The sequence below is a fragment of the Hypomesus transpacificus genome, chromosome 22, assembly GCF_021917145.1.
Source record: "Hypomesus transpacificus isolate Combined female chromosome 22, fHypTra1, whole genome shotgun sequence".
NCBI classification, from domain to species: Eukaryota; Metazoa; Chordata; class Actinopteri; order Osmeriformes; family Osmeridae; genus Hypomesus; species Hypomesus transpacificus.
In genome coordinates this window covers 14684365-14703735 of record NC_061081.1, presented here as the reverse complement: position 1 = coordinate 14703735, position 19371 = coordinate 14684365, and the positions used below count along the sequence as shown (strand labels likewise).

At 47.2% G+C, this 19371-nt stretch overlaps 2 protein-coding genes across 4 annotated transcripts in view; one reads left to right on the top strand and one right to left on the bottom strand.

Moving 5' to 3' along the window:
• The window catches only part of tbck (TBC1 domain containing kinase), a 42355-nt gene extending 41510 nt beyond the window's left edge, over positions 1-845 (bottom strand). The window contains 1 exon segment of the mRNA XM_047045417.1: positions 360-845. The gene's annotated coding sequence lies outside the window, so the exon portion shown is untranslated.
• Positions 846-932: 87 nt separating this feature from the next.
• On the top strand, positions 933-15131 carry aimp1a (aminoacyl tRNA synthetase complex interacting multifunctional protein 1a). Of its 3 annotated transcripts, none has more exons than XM_047045413.1 (7): positions 933-1038; positions 5457-5590; positions 5856-5969; positions 7422-7580; positions 10970-11172; positions 12729-12897; positions 14634-15131. In XM_047045413.1, coding segments are annotated over exons 1-7 (948 nt in total). In that variant the 5' UTR covers positions 933-1036; the 3' UTR covers positions 14801-15131. The 3 variants fall into 3 exon arrangements, with proteins under 3 accessions (XP_046901369.1, XP_046901371.1, XP_046901372.1); XM_047045415.1 differs by having other exon boundaries at positions 940-1038; positions 5859-5969; XM_047045416.1 differs by having other exon boundaries at positions 1004-1038; positions 5434-5590.
• The last annotated feature ends 4240 nt before the right edge of the window (positions 15132-19371 follow it).

Sequence of the window (19371 nt, the reverse complement as noted above, 5' to 3'; positions counted from 1 at the left end):
CAGACCTACTGACCTGGAGTAGAGTAGGCTACACATTTGGGGGGGGTAGCTTGTTAATCAACTCTACCATAATTATTAGCTAGCCTACCTGTATAATAATCAGACAATGGAACTGTTTATACAGTTGTGTGCGATAAACATATCTATTCGTTTCACATGCTGATAAATCACATCAAATTGGATCTACATAAACTGTCAGATATTCAGATGCGAGAAAGAAAGGTGGAGATACTCTAACACAGAAAGCTAGCTAGGTAATACTATCCACTGGATGCAAGATATAGATGCATACAAAGCTAATCTTGACAACACTATTAGAGTAAGACATCCCCGTTTAGCAATTTCAAGTGTCCACTCACGTTTAGTGATGGTGTTCCCTAATGCCAAGCGACTCCAATTTAAATGTGTTTCGTTTTTTAAATTATCTTCCTCGGGTGCAGCCGGACAGCTGAGATAACGTGACCACCTACGTCACTTTTTTGCGACGGGACGGGCTGTGTTTTGTGCCATTAGTTAAGTATTTTAAATTAAACGATTTAAAAACAGGTATGTTGTTTGACAACTAGGACGATATACTAGGCCATGTAAACGAATAAATCACACATTGTAAAGGATCAATTTTAAGTTCAGAAGTTCGTGTAAAATATTTGTGCAATCGTATATTCGTAATGTATTGGTGTTGTTGGCAATTGTGCAAAGTAAGATTATTTGGTTATTTACCAAACATAAACTTATAACTGACAAATACAAATTAAACGTATTGCTAAAATAAAACAGGCACGAGAAAACCAGCTATATTCCATTCGCTAGTGTCTAAATTGTGCAACTGGTAGAACATGGAGTCGAATGGCAACACATTCGACCGTCTCATTGCATGATGCTAGTCAAGTAGCTGCTCTATCCGGACACTGTACAGATCGTTGAACATGCACAGGCTTCTGGGGCCCTGAAGGAAACGGGGTCTTTCTCCAAACCTGTCTGTTTCACATTACTCGGCACTAAAACGTGTGTTCAGAAAGCTAACGGTTAGGATTTGATGTAAGTTGCTTAAGTTATTATCTTATGTGTGTGTCTTTGTATGTTATATATCTGTCTCTCGGTTAAGAGGACGAGGAGACTAGCCCATGCATGCGTATAGCCATGTTACGTTAGATAGCTAAGTAACAGTTAAGACTAGCTAAAACATAATATGGTCGCTAGGCTAGGCTACCTTGCTACCTCAGTCTAAAGTTCCGTTTTGACAAGTCTCATTGCTAGCTAGAGGCGCGGCATGATACGAGAGCTTTAAACAAACCAGGCCTCCACATAGCTAGCGATTCATAAATGCTACAGAATATAATGTACAGGTTATTTGCAGACATGCAGTAGCTACTAGTTTAATAATTTCCTAACCTGCACACCTGACATAAACAACATATCTCAATTTGGTCTCGCAAAGGTTTAAAGCTAACATGTCACGGCGGTTTTATAATGTCTGGTTCGAATATTATGAATGCCTTTTAACATGGCACTTTATAACTGAAATAGAAACGTAATCTGGTGTCAAGATTGCCCAAGTAAGCACACATGGGGGCGATGGAATGCAGTGTCACTGGTTTCTGTCATAACAGGCGTATTATTATCTAAAATGGCTGTCATCGTGGAACCGCGCTGACTCAGCTGTTATAGATTTAAATACCCACGGGTGATAAGTTTTCTAACGACGACTGAAGAATACGGTAGCCAGAAATACGTTATGCCAACTGGTTAAGACAATGTTATTACTCACTGCATTTAAATGTTCTCTTTCTGAAGAAAAGGTGAATAAGTCTGGTGGTGTGGCCTGCCCAGTGTCACCTGCGTTTGATACCTTAAATCTAAAACGTTAGTGTTTACTACCACCGAGGAACAACCCGAAAAATCTCCAAAGCAATTCTAAAAGTCAGTGAATGACAACAGTGTTGTCGAGTCAGATTCAGTTTTGTCAACACTTGGCATTAATAACTGAAGTGTTTCCCTCAAACGCAGTGGGTCCCTAGCGGTGCTGTTGAAGTGTTGACATATGGTAGGCAGGCATGGGGTTGAACTGTTGAAAAGCACACAGCTGGGCAGCTGAAATCCACACCTAATCTCACTCCCCTGGAATAAAACACGAGGTCTTCTGAATGTCCTCAGATGGTTGTTACCCTGCTGAGAGCTAACACTGTTTATCATCAGGCTTCGGGCGGCAAAAGCAATTGCTCACATCAATCTACGTTGGGGAAGCTTTTAAGTGATCACAGCAGTGACCGCCAGTGTGCTGTTGCGTTTGACGTTTTATTCGGCTATTATTGTGCGAGCGCCAGTTATTATTGTTCACAGGGTATTAGCAAAGCAACAGGCTTTAAGGCCTGCGGTAGGGATAGTTTGGAAAGGGTCTTCAGATGTGTTTGCTGCTGTTGTGACTTGAAATTGAAAGAATAAAAAGAAAGCATAGTTAGATTATCCCACACACACACACACACACCCTTAATCTGTCTCCTTTTCATGCCCTACACAGACTTGAAGCCAGATTGAGTTGAACATGCACACATCCTGGAATAATCTACCGTTCGATGAGAAAATGTCTCTCTGATTCTTTTCATATGCAGCACTATGATCGCAGGCTGTTTAATTTGTTGTCAGTTGGAAATGGTGTTGGTGTTTTTGACATTTTAACGTGGTCGAGGTCTGTTTTTAGCACGGTAGTCACACTGGGCAGACAGGCAGTGGGTTATGACAGCTGTTCAGTACATTTACATTTAGCCATTTAGCAGACACTCTTATCCAGAGCGACTTACAGTAAGTACAGGGACAATTCTCCCCAAGGCAAGTAGGGTGAAGTGCCTTGCCCAAGGACACATCATTTGACACGGGCAGGAATCGAACCGGCGACCTTCTGATTACTAGCCCGATTCTCTAACCGCTCAGCCATCTGACTCCCAGTACGGCGTGTCAGCCTGGGCATCAGACTGTAGGATGTGGACTGGGGCCTGGAGGCAAGTCTGCTGTCACAACCTGTTGCACCTCAGGCTTGACGGGATTAGGGTCAGTCTACTGGGTTAGTCTACTGGGTTAGTCTACTGGGTTAGTCTACTGGGTTAGCCTACTGGGTTAGTCTTGACTCGGGTTAGTCTACTGGGTTAGTCTACTGGGTTAGTCTTGACTCGGGTTCGTCTTGACTCAGGTTAGTCTACTGGGTTAGTCTTGACTCAGGTTAGTCTTGACTCGGTTTAGTCTTGACTCGGGTGAGTCTTGACTCGGGTTAGTCTTGACTCAGGTTAGTCTACTGGGTTAGTCTTGACTCAGGTTAGTCTTGACTTGGGTTAGTCTACTGGGTTAGTCTTGACTCGGGTTAGTCTTGACTCGGGTTAGTCTTGACTCGGGTTAGTCTTGACTCGGGTTAGTCTTGACTCAGGTTAGTCTTGATTGGGTGAGCTGACCCTATCCTTTTTGTCTGCATGTCACCTCACGACAGGAAACTGGCCCTGGTCTGTAGACGGGCTAACAGTGTGGCTGGTTGCGTCCCTGGAGATCTCTGTAGAGCTCCGATTGGCCAGCAGCTGGTGAAGCCGGCCAATCAGAACAGGGGCCCTGTTCCAAATCAATTCAAAGCCTTGAAAAGGAGGGGAAAAACAGAAGGGGAGAGAAAACACTTCAAGCAACGGCAGTCTTTGATCCTCTGTATTATCAACTGCAGCTCTTAGTGTTTCTAATTTCCGCCCCCCCGCCTCACCCCCCCCCTCACCCGTATGCTTTGTTTTCATCCAACGCCAAACCGTTCTACTACGTGTTAAATACGTTTTTTATTTCTTCTCTCTCCATCTCCTTTAATGTTCTCTCATCTCTCTCCCTCTGTCGTTCTCTCTCCGCCTCTCCATCTTTCTCTGTTTTTTTCCATGTGTCTCTCTCCACCTCTCTCCATCTTTCTCTCTGTCTCTCTTTCTCCGTCTCTCTCTTTCTCTCTACACACAAGCTTCAACTATATAGAGACCTAGAGAGAGAGCGAGAGAGAGAGAGAGAGGTAAAAAGGAGAGAGAGAAAGTGATGGAGAGCGACGTAGAGAGAGGATTCCCAGGTCCAGCATGTGTGAAGGCTGTGAGACTGAAAGTCAGACTGCTGTCCAGCTGCAGTGAGACTGAAAGTCAGACTACTGTCCAGCTGCAGTGAGACTGAAAGTCAGACCACCAAACATTCTTGTTGTTTGGAATCGGAGCCAGGGTTTAAAGGCCGATGTGATTTCATCATCTGTGCCTGTAAAACAAGACAGTTGGTGTGACATCTGGGTGAAGGGCAGAGAGAGAGAGAGAGAGAGAGAGAGAGAGAGATGGACGGCTTATTTCATTTACTGTAATGTGTCTTTTTGTATGTCATCATAGAATTTGGTTTGACCAATGTGACCTGGTGCTTGTCAAGACAGACATGATGTGACCTCTCAGGGACCCTAACCCTCAGGGACTGGAGGAACCCCAGTCTGCTGCTTGCCCCCTACGAGGGGAGAGAGGGATGAGGGAGGAGAGGTGGAGAGATGAAGAGAGGGATGAGGGGCGGAGGAAGGAGAGATGAAGAGAGGGAGGAGAGATGAAGAGAGGGATGACGGGCGGAGGGAGGAGAGATGAAGAGAGGGAGGAGAGATGAAGGGAGGGATGACGGGCGGAGGGAGGAGAGATGAAGAGAGGGATATGGGGCGGAGGGAGGAGAAATGAAGGGTGGGATTCACAAACAGATTTATAGGCCCGTTGTCACCGTGGCATTTCATCTTCTGATTATCTTTGCATGCTTGTGTGGACACTTGCCAGAGCAAGTCTGGTTTTTGTGAAGCATGCCCTTAAACACGATTGCGGCATGAACACACACACACACACACACATCACTCTCTGCCAGGACATGTTTACAAGGCATCTGGTACTAGACCGGCTTGTGACCGAGGCTGTTTTCACCAGACTTGGTTCAAGTATGTTGTGGTTAAAATACTTAGCTTATTCGGGTACGCTTCATTCTCACCTATTGTTAAGCCTACTCTACACATCAGGGACGGTTTCACCGATATCAGTGGTACCTGCTGATTGCTGAACTAAATCAAGTGTACCTCAAATAGCCTAGTGTTTGACCCAAACGCTTGTGGGTGTATAGGTGACTATGGTGACATCAGTTAATCAGGGTGTGAGGGGGTTAACATCAAACTCACTTAATCCTACCCAGGTACTCTGTAGAGCAGGGTGTCGAACTCCGGTCCTCGAGGGCCGCTGTCCTGCATGTTTTAGATGTTTCCCTGCTCCAACACACCTGATTCAATTAAAAGGGTTGTTATAACGACCATTCATTCGAATCAGGTGAGCTGGATCAGGGAAACATCTAAAACATGCAGGACAGCAGCCCTCGAGGACCGGAGCTCGACACCCCTGCTGTAGAGATAGCCCTGGCTGTTTGACCCAGGGGTGTCTCCTGTGTCTCCCCAGGTTCCTAGCACGCTCCCTGGGTAAGATGTCGGGTCAGACGGCCTCCATGGTGAGGCTGGAGCAGAGGGCAGCCGAGGCCGATCAGATCATAGAGTTCCTCAAACAGCAGGTCCTGCTGCTCAAGGAGAAAGCCAGTAAGACGCAACTCACACACATCAAACACACATCAAACACACACAACAAACACAGTTCCATTTTTCTCTTTCTTTATCCCTCATCAATGTCTCTTCATATTTCTTTCTTTCACCCTCTCTCACCCTCACCCACATCATCTCCATAACTCACCCCTCTCTTTCCATCTCCCTCACCCTTTCTCAATCTTTTCTCTCTCCCTATCCCTCTTTCTCTGACACTGGTGTGTGTGTGTGCGTACCTGTGTGTGTGTGTGTGTGTGTGCAGTAGTTCAGGCCTCTGTCAGGGAGGAGAAGAAGCTGATGGTAGAGAACGCCAGGCTGAAGAAAGACATTGAGGAGCTGAAGAATAAGCTGCTGGAGAAGGAGAAGAGCAGAGGAGGTCTGGTTCATTCATATTTAACATCCTGCCCTCCCGGTACACATCCATTTACACAACCACCTACACATCCCTCATCTGCACATCCATCTACACAACCACCCACACATCCCTTCATCTGCACATCCCTCCATCCCTTCATCTGCAAATCCATCCCTTCATATACAGATTCCTCCATCCATTCACCCAGCTTGGCTCTTATAATAAACCAACAGCTTGCTCTTACGCACATGAATTGAATTCCTGCATTGTTTGTTAGTGAATCACATGTGCCCTTTGCCGTGGGCAGAGTCTTAGCATGAGTCTTAGCATGAGTCTTAGCATGAGTCTTAGCATGAGTCTTAGCATGAGTCTTAGCATGAGTCTTAGCAGCCTGCCTCTGGACCCAGCGGACATGACTGATCCAGACGCCTTCTGAAAACCTTCTAAAGCTGGTGATGGAGAAGGCCTGTGTCGCACGCATTAGCACACAAGGCCAAACACCACTCTGATCATTAACGCTTAAATAATGGTTTCCAGCATGGCAGAGATGAAAAAGAATGGAGATGAAGAGACAGAGGGTGGGAAAGAGACAACAGATTGGAACCAAACAAAACGCCGATTTAACCCTAGTCTTCAAAAGCCTCTCTCTCCTCACATGTTCGATTAGGAACATTGAGAGGAATGTTCCTCGTATATGAAGATTGTGTTTTTCCATGTAAAGCTATCAAGCTGTTTGTTCTTGGTTATTTATTTTGATGGTCTTGATGGTGATGAGGTAAATAAAAGCAGCCGACGTGCTCTGCGTTAAAAACCATCAGAAAGATCTGGAATTGGAAATACTCAACCAATGTAATTTATACAAGAACCTGCTGGAGACTGCTAATATACGAGTCGAGTTCTCAAAAGGAGATGCTATTTTTTTCTTTTTAAGGTAAACCTTAAAGTTGCCAACCTCAGTTAACATAACATGATGCTAATTAAGACCAGTATGGCAGGATAACCATGTTTGTCAAATACTGGGGTGTGTGTGTGTGTGTGTGTGTGTACATGCACATGCAAAACCCAGACATCGCCAGGCCCCTTAATTAAGTGTTCTTTCTGGAACATTCCTTTTTCCCGGGGGAGTGATGGAGGGAGGCCACAGTCCTCCAACATTTACGGTCTATTTCCCTCTCGGTCCTACCCTCATTTGAACACTGTCATTTTCCCGTCAAGATTGTTTGTTCTGCTCCAGGAGAGCAAGGGGTCCCCTTTGGGTCCATGAATAAATCTGTCTCTGGAAATGTTGCTGAATTATGTTGCTGAGACCAATCAAGCCCCAGAAAGATATGTCTAGGTGTGGTTACATCACCTCCGTCCATCCATCCTCCGTCCATCCATCCTGTGTTTCTTGTTGTAGTGTTGAAGTGACTGATTCCTGCAGGTTCATTGAAGTGGTGAATGTCTCCAGCTTCTCTCCTCTCCTCCCTGCAGTCCGAGAAGTTCCCATCCCTGCAGGAGACGCCATCGTGCAGTGTACCTCCAAGCCCTCCGCCCCACCCCAACCGTCACCCTCTGGGGTGTCAGCCGCCTCCCCCACGAGCCCCCCTCCCAAGGACAACGAGGGAAAGAAGAAGAAAGCAGAGAAAAAGGGTAAAAGTCCAACTGACTAGCTGAGAAGGCAGTGTGTTCAAGTGAGGATTCAAAGCTCCTCATCTGTGGGGCGCGGGGTGGCCTTGTGTAGGTAAACAAGCAGCCTGAAAACTCAATCTTGAACATTGGTTTCGCGTACAGATCACAACTTAAATCACATGCAGTTAGCGTTCACTTCTTGACACTTATCGACTTGGCCCCTGACCGAGGTTCTTTTAACAAGCTCTTTAAACAAGCTTCGATAGTCAAAGTGGATGATTTACTGGTCGAAAGCATACTTAAAGCCCTGTCTTGCCTTTTTCGTTTGAAGTCCCTCGCCTGTGGCTGTTGGCGTGAAACCCTCCAGTTTTACATTCGTTACGCTGCGATCTCGGGAGACGAGCGAGTGTTCTGAGAATACTTAATTTGTACAAAAATGATCAGAACTGAAGGTTTAGAGAGTCGACTTTAAGGACAAAATGATCTTTTTGACCATGTGGTTTATCTGTTAGCTAACCCTTTTTTAGGAGGGGGTAATATTCGGACTCACTTAAGAACCTGATCATCTTGATTGCTATCCAGCAGCTCCATCACGGCTCCACTAGAAAGCTGCTCTCTGAAAAAGGTTGTCCGCTTCTTTCTCACAGTGGAACAGGTATTTTCCTTACTCTCCGTCAGAATTTCCGATATTTTAAAACTCTTAACGACGACCGCTGAGCGATTCAAGGACAGGGAACTTGATCTGTTCCCAAACGGGACTAGACAGTGAAAACAATTTCACTTGTTTGGAAAAGCTCATTCACAGATTTATTACAACATGATTTACTATGATGTTCATGATTATGCAACATCAAACCATATAAGCTACTTATTTACGACAGGCTCAACTTGTCCCTGTGCCCAGCGGAGGTCTGAAGGAAGAGTCGACCGTACTGAGAAAGTCCAGACACTGTGGTTTGGTGCTATGCTCTTCTGATCCCACCATGTAGGGGAGCTTGCACAACATAGCGCTATCTGGTTTAGCTTAAACTATTTGCTAATGCAGTATTTTTTGTCAATTACCATATAAAAGAAACAATCAATTCTTCCCAAAAATCTATTGGTAATTAAAAGCCAGCATGAAAATTTTCTCTTTTTTTTTGTTTTGTTTATTATTAAAAAAATAATAATATTGGCACAATAAATCAATCATGTTTCTCAAACACTGAGCCATGGATTATTTATAGAGGTATAATTCATCATTTATTCTGAGAGTGGGAGAGAGAGAGAGAGACATCTATCAGGAGATGTTGACAGACTCTGAGTGTATCTGGTACTTCTGAAGCCCAGATGTCAAAGAGCATGAGCCGTAAAAACGCCCACGCTCACTTGGGTGGCTGGGCCTGTTTTCTTCTCAAGACAACATATTGATGCCTTCTTTGTTGGAGAGTGACAGGATGTTGGTTCTTAAGATCTGTGTTTCCACCTTGTCTGACCCGCCCAACGGTCTGTCTGTCTACCTGCCTGTTATTAAAGGGCTGTTGTGATCCAAGTTCAGACGTGCCATTCTTGGGCCCAGTCGCTTGTTAGCCGGCACGTTTGTTTTCACTTATGGGGCGACGGAGATGGGTGGGGGTGGAATTGGATCAGAACCCAGGCGTCTGCACGGGTCTGCATACTTTCCAACCCACACACGTGATGCCAATGAGCCCCCTAATATCCCTGGGCTAAAAATACTCTTTAAGATGTTGAAAAGCTAGACTTTGGAGACTTGACTGTGTATGTGTGTGTATTTTCCTTATGGTTTATGTAGAAAATAATGTGCTACTGAAGGGGAGATCAGAACTGGGCTTGTTTCACCTTCTGGAAGAAGAAGAACTAACTCAACTCATTTAAATAATTAGCTCCAAGTCAACGCGCGCTCTCATTGATACCATAGACCAGTGGTTCTCAAACGTGGTTCTCACTACCCCCTTTCCAGGATATCTAAATCCACGTTCCCCTTTATACCCGTATTTATATTGTATCAAAACATTTATACCAGTATTTTCATGATTTACTCTCTTATCTTTCCAATTTTCTACTTTCTCTCAAGTACGCCTTGTAGTACTTCTACATACCCTCATTTGAGAAACACTGCCATAGATTACACCGCCAGATTACACTGCCATAGACTACACTGCCAGATTACACTGCCATATACTACACTGCCATAGATTACAATGCCAGGTAACACTGCCATAGACTACACTGCCAGATTACACTGCCATATACTACACTGCCATAGATTACAATGCCAGGTAACACTGCCATAGACTACACTGCCATACACTACACTGCCATATTACACTGCCATAGACCAGTGGTTCTCAATCCTGGTCCTCGGGACCCCCTGCCCTGCATGAATATTTCCCTGCTCCAACACACCTGATCCAAATAAATGGGCCTGATAACGACCCATTCATTTGAATCAGGTGTGTTTGAGGAGGGAAACATCTAAAACGTGCAGGGCAGGGGGTCCCGAGGACCAGGATTGAGAACCACTGCCATAGACTACACTGCCATAGACTACACTGCCAGACTACACTGCCATAGACTACACTGCCATAGATTACACTGCCATAGATTACACTGCCATAGACTACACTGCCATAGACTACACTGCCATAGACTACTAGAACAGCGATTCCCAACCTGTGGGCCACGCCCAATAGTGGTCCGCTAGGGTAATACAGGAGGGCCGCCAAACCAATGAAAACTAACTAGTATCAAAATATTTACTGTTGGTAAATGATTGTTAAAATTCGTACAAATTGTGAAATGACATTTTGCCTTTAATTCATCAATGTCTGAAACACCAATAGTTACACTTGCACGTTGACGAAATACGCCGACTTCAATCCACTATGCACGCATCACTTCCGGATATTGCATAAGCCAAGTCAACAACTTCTGGTAGCAAGCAATTAAGTTAGTTCTCAAACACAAAATGCCAGTTTTTAGGAGGAGTTCGGGTTGTCTTCCCAAACTGACAATCAACGATGTTCATAGGATTCTATGTTGCTGCCCTTCAAGCAAGAGGGAAAAGGGGTTCAAATTGTACGTTTCGAGCTACATCGACCATTGTCTAATGCCAGGTTTCCTTTCATATTACTTCAATGCCACAGCCTAAACTTTCTGTCCATCTGGTCACGAAAGTCTCGTCTACACAACTGCATAAACGGCTACAATTTTCGTTTTGGGACTTTTGAGATCAAGTCCGATGAGTGACCCTCTTTAACATTTTGAATGTTGACAAACTGTCGTTCGCTCTATGGGCTGGTTTCGCAGACACAGAATAATCTAGAATAGAATATAGAATAATCTATAAAAATCAAATCTATGTTGGTCCGCCCGAGTGTGAGCCTTAATCTCCGTCTCCGTCCCCCCAGGAGGAGAGAAACAGAAGGCAGGAGGGCCGCTTCAGGAAGAAGCCAAGGTGGACGTGTCGCGTCTGGACCTGCGCGTCGGACGCATCGTCACGGCGGAGAAGCACCCAGACGCCGACTCGCTGTACGTGGAGCAGGTGGACGTGGGGGAAGCTGCCCCCAGGACAGTGGTCAGCGGGCTGGTCAAACACATCCCCATCGACCAGGTATGATGACGCCGATGCTAAGCTAAAGCTAACGCTAATTTTATATCACAATGGAAATGCTTAGCTATTGCTAACTAATAATAATAGAACGCACGCTAGGCTACGCTAAAGCTGTACAAGGCACGCCTGCCAGAGTAGGCTCATTTCAGGCTCGACTTTGGGAGATAAGTCTCCAGGCCTTGCTGGAAAGCGGGCGTGTGCTTGATTACGTTTACACAGCCCCCTTAACTCTGAGGTAAATAAATCAGAACTCTTCAGTAGCCTCCGTGGCCTCGTAAGATGTGACGCCGCGGCAGTTATTAGACCCTTAGAACTCCCCAACGACCTTCCAGAGAGCGAGTCTGAGTCTGCCCACCTACAGACCAAGACTACTGGCCCTGAGGGATGAATGAACTGCAGTCAGCCACCACACCTACTTGGGTTCGAGGCGTTTCTATATTAGCTGGAGGCTCAGTGAGTCTCTGCTGCCTTCCACTGCCTGGTCCGTGGTGCTCTCATTCAGCCCCCAGAGCTGCCATGCATCCAAACGACTCACCAAGGGCGCCATATTTTACGTTTATTAGTCTGTGTGGAGAAGAACTGAAGGCTTGTGTTTCTCTCTGTCGACTGTGTGTGTGTGTGCAGGGTTCAACTTCCATTTTCCTATCGGGGGACAGAATTTATGGTTTCGTCTCCTGACTGTAATTTGTAGGTCAGGTTTTCTCTTGCACATATGGAAAACCACTGTATTACTTAATGTACTATGGTCTGAACTATTTCTGTGATTTTTGAAGTGTACACCCAGACTAAGAGGTGCTTTGTACCTGGGGCTGGTGTGGATGTCTGGAGAAGCCTTTGCTACATGCAGTGTGGTATATCCAAACACTGTCCCACTTTGACAAACAGACCTTCCAAACTAGAAATATTTATTAGAAGTGACAGCCAAAAGCCCTTTTCCTCCCGTTCACGTTTCTCTAAGTTATGTTTACTACCTGGGAAGGCGCACTGCCTGGTCTGAACAGCCTTGAGTGTTGAATGACGTGCCATAGCTTGTGGTAGCTTAGGCTAACGTGTGATGCCATGTGTTTGCTTGTGGGAGCGAATGGTAGCTTGCACTAGCTTAGATACCATGTGATGCCATGTGTTTGCTTGTGGTAGCGAATGGTAGCTTGCGCTAGCTTAGATACCATGTGATGCCATGTATTTGCTTGTGGAAGCAGATGGTAGCTTGCGCTAGCTTAGTTACCAAGTGCTAACGTGTGTTAGTGTATGCTAGCTTGTGTTATATAGTCTGGGTGTGGATCGTGAAGACCTGCATAGAGGGTAGTGTGAGTGCAGTACATTTACATTTAGTCATTTAGCAGACCATCCAGAGCGACTTACAGTAAGTACAGGGACATTCCCCCCGAGGCAAGTAGGGTGAAGTGTCTTGCCCAAGGACACAACGTCAATTGTCATGGCCGGGATTCGAACCGCTAACCTTCCGATTCATAGCCCGATTCCCTAACCGCTCAGCCATCTGACTCCCAATGCAGTAGATGATTAAGGCCTGTGTTTCCCCCCCCCCCCTGCTGCAGATGCAGAACAGGCTGGCTGTGTTGCTATGCAACCTGAAGCCTGCTAAGATGCGTGGTGTGGTGTCCCAGGCCATGGTCATGTGTGCCAGCAGCCCAGACAAGGTGGAGATCCTGGATCCACCAGCTGGGGCGCTGCCCGGAGACAGGGTCACCTTCCAGAACTTCCCAGGTACACACACACATACACAAATGTGAGCATGTACACACACACACACACGAAGATGCGTTCACAGGCACACAGCTCACACCACAAACATGTGTAAACACATTAGGGTGGTGGAGGAGGGGTGGGGTGGTGGAGGAGGGGTGGAGAGGGGAATCGGGGGTGGGTGGAGAGGGGAATCGGGGGTGGGTGGAGTGGTGGATGAAGGGAGGATGACGGGTGTGTTCAGCTGAGGGAACAGAGAAGTCGTGGGGACCGTCCCTGGGTTTGGACACCCACAGCGGTGAAGTCAGCTCTGGGCTTAGCTCTCCTCCACTCCCTTCTCTTTCTCTGGCTCTTTCTCTGGCTCTCTCTGTGGTTGTCTCTCTCCATCTCTCTCATTCTGACTCTCTCCCTGACTCTATTTCTCATGTTCTCTCCCTTACTTCTCCCTTAAGATACTTCTGTATCTTTGTGGCAGTTCACTCCTCTCTCCAGTACCTTTCTATCCATTTCTCCCTCTACTCCCCCCCCTCCCTCTCATCAAGCTTTGTTTTACAATGATCCCCAAATCCAAACCCTTGTTTTACGACCCCTCCGCCTCCCCCGTGGGAGGGAGGAGGGGGGGGGGGGGGGGGGAGGGATGCAGGGGGGGAGAGATGGACTGAGAAGGGTGGAGAGAGAGAAGGAGGGAGGAAGGAGGGAGCAGATGAGAACAGGGCGGATCGGAGGACAGGATAGAGGGGCGGGGGGGGGTGTTGTGGTGGTTCTACAGCTGTTGGATGGGGGGGGGGGCTGTTGGATCTGCACGCCTGCTTGTTAAACTCCAGTTTGCAACGAGGATCGTTCCCAACAGGATGTTTAGCGACCGCCGAGTGACGGACTCCGCCTCAATTTTCTTGTAATTCCCCATCCCTTTCTCCCTCACACCCCTGCTCTCCTCTCCCTTTCTCCCTCACACCCCTGCTCTCCTCTCCCTTTCTCCCCCACACCCCTGCTCTCCTCTCCCTTTCTCCCTCACACCCCTGCTCTCCTCTCCCTTTCTCCCCCACACCCCTGCTCTCCTCTCCCTTTCTCCCCCACACCCCTGCTCTCTTCTCCCTTTCTCCCCCACAGCCCTGCTCTCCTCTCCCTTTCTCCCCCACACCCCTGCTCTCCTCTCCCTTTCTCCCCCACACCCCTGCTCTCCTCTCCCTTTCTCCCCCACACCCCTGCTCTCCTCTCCATTTCTCCCCCACAGCCCTGCTCTCCTCTATTCTCCTTCCTATCCCTGGGTGCTTGCTAGCTCTGGTGTTCTGCTACCTGCGTCTCTGCTTTTTGTGTCAGTCAGGAGAGATTGGTTGGAGGGTAATAACCGCTGACACGTTCACCGGCTAACATGCTGCAGGGTAGCTGGGAGTTAGAACAGAGAAAAGGCTGAAATAGACCATGTTTGGGGATCAAAACCTTTTTGCTCATTAAATTAAGGACCCATTTTAGACACAGAGCGAGGAGGGAGAGCCAGGGATTCAAACAAAGGAAGAAACAGAGACAGAGAAGCAGACTCGAGCCAGTTCCTCCACTATCGTCCCAGGATAAACGGTAGATGGAAACGGATGAAAACAAAGCTGTGTGGCTCATGCTAAAGCTGCAACTAGCCTGGAACGTTGCCGTCACCGCGACCACTGGCAGGTGTTTTGACATCACTGTTTCCACAGCAACCGGCATGCGTTCTGACCCCTCGTGTGTGCCCCCCCCCCCACCCCCCTGTGTGTTTCCCCCAGGTGACCCCGACAAGGAGCTGAACCCCAAGAAGAAGGTGTGGGAGCAGGTGCAGCCAGACCTGAAGACCGACGCAGAGTGCGTGGCCACATACAGGGGCTCCCCCTTCCAGGTGGCCGGGAAGGGCGTCTGCAAAGCCCAGACCATGAGCAACAGCGGCATCAAATAGAGGGAGGGAGGGATGGAGAGATTGATATATGTGGAGGGAAGGAGAGGGAGGGAAGCATGCAGCCCTGCTCCAGACTGGAGGGGGGGGGGGGGGGGGGGTTTGAACCCTTGAAGAACTTGAGGTGTGTTTTATATATCTCTCTGTTTTGCACTTCTGGGACTGATCAGTCAGGGCTGTCTCTTGGATGGTAACTTAAACCAAACGCACGTCGAGTATTCAACACGTACCTGACCTTGGTATGTCGTTCTTTCGCTGATGAAACTTGACAGGTTGTCAGTGAGGAAGAGGAGGATGGTGATGAAGGTCTAATAAAAGGAGTTTTGGAAAGAAACAAAAAATGCTTTCTTCCTGTGTTACTGCCCTTCCCCCCACCCTCCCGCAATACACCTTTTCACTCAAGTTAAAGTAAAGAAGTGTGGGCTCTGACATACTTAAGTAAAAAGTTGCCAATACTATTACCTGTCTCACGTTGGTAACTGGTAACATATCAAAATAATACATGAATACAAAAAGGAACACTGGGAAACTTTCTTGACGCTGACAATTTCAAAAATCTCCCTCATAAATGGCCATGGGTGATCAGGAAGGGGGGGGATGGTACCCTGGTGATGACACAGGGATTACAAAGTCCTCAGCACCCCCACACACACACTGAGTGTCTTGTCTCGGTGCAATGGAGGGAAGCCAGGAAACCTCTCTCCCGAACACAGAGCAAATCAAACACAAACCCGCGTGTGGTTGAAAGGCATTCTTCAGTCTGAAGGGTTAGGGTTAGACTCTCCCTTGTTTTCCTGAGGTTTAGGGTTAGACTCTGCCTTGTTTTCCTGAGGGTTAGGGTTAGACTCTGCCTTGTTTTCCTGAGGTTTAGGGTTAGACTCTGCCTTGTTTTCCTGAGGTTTAGGGTTAGACTCCGCCTTGTTTTCCTGAGGTTTAGGGTTAGACTCTGCCTTGTTTTCCTGAGGTTTAGGGTTAGACTCTCCCTTGTTTTCCTGAGGTTTAGGGTTAGACTCTGCCTTGTTTTCCTGAGGTCCGCACTGACCAGGCCGGTTTGGGAGGGTGAGGTTTTCTTTTATATTTCTTCTCACCACATGACCCAACGAGGGGAAAACGAATGCCTGATGCCTGTCAAGTAACCGAGTGGTGGAATAAATCCTGAAGCTGCTGTCAGGGAGCGAGGGGCCAGGCAGCTTGAAGACTGTGAAAAAGTTTGAGGAAAAACCCCAGCGCGACTTTGATGAAACCAACCAATCAATCACTCTCGAACCACGCCAAACATCCGAAGCATCAAAACCTCAAAATGTCGTTGGCTACCTGCCTACCCGTCTTCTCGTGTAAGTCAGAACATATCCTTCACAATCCTTTGCTATTAACGTACGGTAAACAGCACAGGACATGAAGCAGGATCATCCATCCATCCTCATCCGCTTATCCAGGCTCAGGTCACGGTGACGGCTGGGTATTCCCCACGTTCGTCAACCCAGCAATACTTTCCAGCTCCTCCAGGGAGATCCCGAGGCATTCCCAGACTAGATGAGATATATTACCCCTCCAGCGAGGTCTGGGTCCTCCCAGCTGGACCTGCCCCCAAAACCTCCAAAGGAAGGCGCCCGGAAAGCGTCCTTGTCGGAAGAAGCGAGATCCTTTTCTGTCAGACAGTTTGAACAGCTTCAGAGAAGGCATGACCACCAGACTGACACGCCCGAAGAGGACAAGGTCAAGTCTTTTCAAACGAACACAGCACCAGCTCACCCCCGCCGCTCCCATCCGTTCTCAAGAGCTTCAGAGAGCATCTCGAGTCTCCAGTGTTCTGTGATTGCTTCAAGACCTTCTGGACGTGTGTACTCTCCTGTCAACTTGATAAATGTGTTGTTGTTCAGGGTTTGCCCAGGCCTCATTTTCTAAAATGATGCATAATCTGTTTATTCATATTATCCTCTCAAAGCTAAGTGTGGTTAACATCCAGCGAGTGAGGATAAAGTGTGCTTGCTCTGGTTGTTGGCGTTATGGTGCAATAACACCAGATCTCTCCAACCTGGCAGCTCGTCCTCTCAGCTTTTTAACAGGAGAGCTCAACTTTGGTCAACATTCCTTCACTAAACGTGTCAGAGTGGAGAAGACATATTGTGTGTGTAAGACTGTTTGTGTGAGTGCTTGTTTGTCTGCGAGTGTGTACGTGAGAGTGTGTGTTTGTGTGAGTGCGTGCTAACGTGTGTGCTATGTCTTTTCCTTGGCAGTCTACAGATGAGTATTTGGATTCCATGAATAATCCGGGAGCTTCAAGCAGCGCAGTCTTCCTCTACTGTGAGAGCAGAGGTGAATTGATGGTGTTTTAGAAGGGCTGTGGTTTCCTCCTGGCTCCCTGTTAAAGATAGAGCAGCTTCTATCTTAACTAAGACTTCCATGTCTTGGCTGTTGGACTAGACAGCTGAGATCTCTCCTCGCTCGATCTCTCCTTCACCCCAGTTCACCATCTCCTCTCTCTTCAAATCACTCTTTTTCATGGAAGGTTGTGCTACAGAGGTTTTTGCTTCAGATTTATTATGGGATCATTTGTTTCGCTTCACATTGTTGCTGCCGCTCTCTCGTTAGACAGATTAAATGAATCACTAGGGGAATATTTCTGGGTAGGTGTTCTACATCAGTGCAGAACACAGAGGGAGAGAGGGTGTCTTAGGACATTGTTTGGCTGCAGTTTAAAGAGCAGCTCTCTCTTGCTTCTCTGACTGTGGTTTCATGGCTCGCAAGAGTCCACAATGAACCAAGTATAACCAATGACCACTCTGTTTATCTCTCCCTCTTTCTCTCTCCCTCCCTATCCGTTTCTCTCTCCCTTTCTTCCCTCGCTCTCTCTTTCTCCCTACCTCCACTCTCTCAACCCCCACCACAATCACCTCTCTCTTTCTTTTATTCACCTCCTCCTCCACTACATCTTTGTCTTTCTCTCTCGTGCACATGCGCTCTCTCCCCCCACTGAGGTAAATCTAACCTTGTTACGGCCCAGCCGAGACCCTTCCAAGCCAGGGTGAGTGACAGCAGGCCTGCCCCCTCTGTCTCAGGGTGTTGGCTGAGGGAGGCTGTAGAGATCCAGAGACCAGCACAGCCGCCATCTCTCCTGTTAGCATCACGAAGCTCCCTTAAAGGCAGGGCAGGTAACATTTTTGAGAAGCACTTTTTGTCACATTTGTTGAAAATAACCTGATAGCAATCAACAAATCAAACGCTCTGACAGTTAAATAAAATAAATCAGATTTCCGTGGCTGTTGCAAGACTGTGATAAACACGACCAATCATTGCGTTGGGACCGAATGCAGTGATCGGACAGGCTGCTTGTCTGTGGTCCTGCAGGCAGTAGTCAGAAAATGTTCATGTGTTTTGGGGGAGTAGCTTTGAAGAGAGGGGCAGCGATATTTTGGGTAGGATACTTTCAAACTCAAGTCAAAATTGCTAGATTGGCAGAACAGACCTACCCTGCCTTTAATGTTGTGCTTTCTGTTTTCCCACAAGAAGGGAATCCAGAGAGCTTCATCTGATAAACATTGTTTTCTGGGGTTTGGTGTTTCCAAAATATTAAACATTTATTTTTACCATATTTTAATTTTTATGAAGTAGCGTAGATTTAAGCAAATTTGACGGAGCGTGTTCTTGTGGCATGACTTTGAAACGGTTCTGTTTTTCCGAACATTGGCGTGTGATGTGGATTTGGCAGACACACACAGGCACTCACAACCTTAACAGTCCAGGCAAGGAGTTAGCTATAACTTAGTCGTGAATCTATTGGTCTGTGTAATTCATAATGACAAACTGGCCAAACTAAAGAAAATGCCTGAAAACTCCAAACAAATGAGCTTGTGAGCAGCACAACTTACAGATGAGTAACTCAGTGGATTCAGAACAAGACGATGGCACATTTTGAAAAAAACATCTAAAAAAAGATATGAAGTATTACCAAAGCACAAAGACAACAGTTACCTGGTCAGTAAACGTAGGGTTGTGTTGTTTGTGTTTACTGGCTTCTGTCATGAATCACTAGTTGCCACAGCGACCACAGGAGGGCAGAGCTCCACTACTTATACCGGCATCCCCAGCGGAGACGGATTTCCTGGTCGCTCACCAATGACAGCGGGTTAAACAGGCGAGGTTCAAGGGTCAAACCCTGACCCTCAACACCCTTTTAAGGAGATTCTGCGACAGGTAACCGTGAAGTCTCCGGGGTGATAATCGTTTCATTTTGATTTTCACATTTGAAGAATCGCAGATTTAAGATCAGACACTGACTTCTGATCTTGACTGGAGGAACGCTGTCAAACTGACCCTGGAGCAGCGTTTGGAAGGCCATTGTCTTCACACACACACACACCCCCCCACCATCCCCAGGTGGTTTCTGAGTCACCCTGAGTGTGGCTCTAAGCCCCGAGGGGGAGGGGGGGATTTTCCCAGGGGGAAGCTTTTGAGGTGAGCGCCGTAATTAGCCTCCGTTAAACAAGGACACCTCTGTCCCCCGTCTGAAACTCAAGACTCAGAGAGGAGACGACTCGGAGGAAGGGAGCTCGCGGACAAATTATGGCTCCACG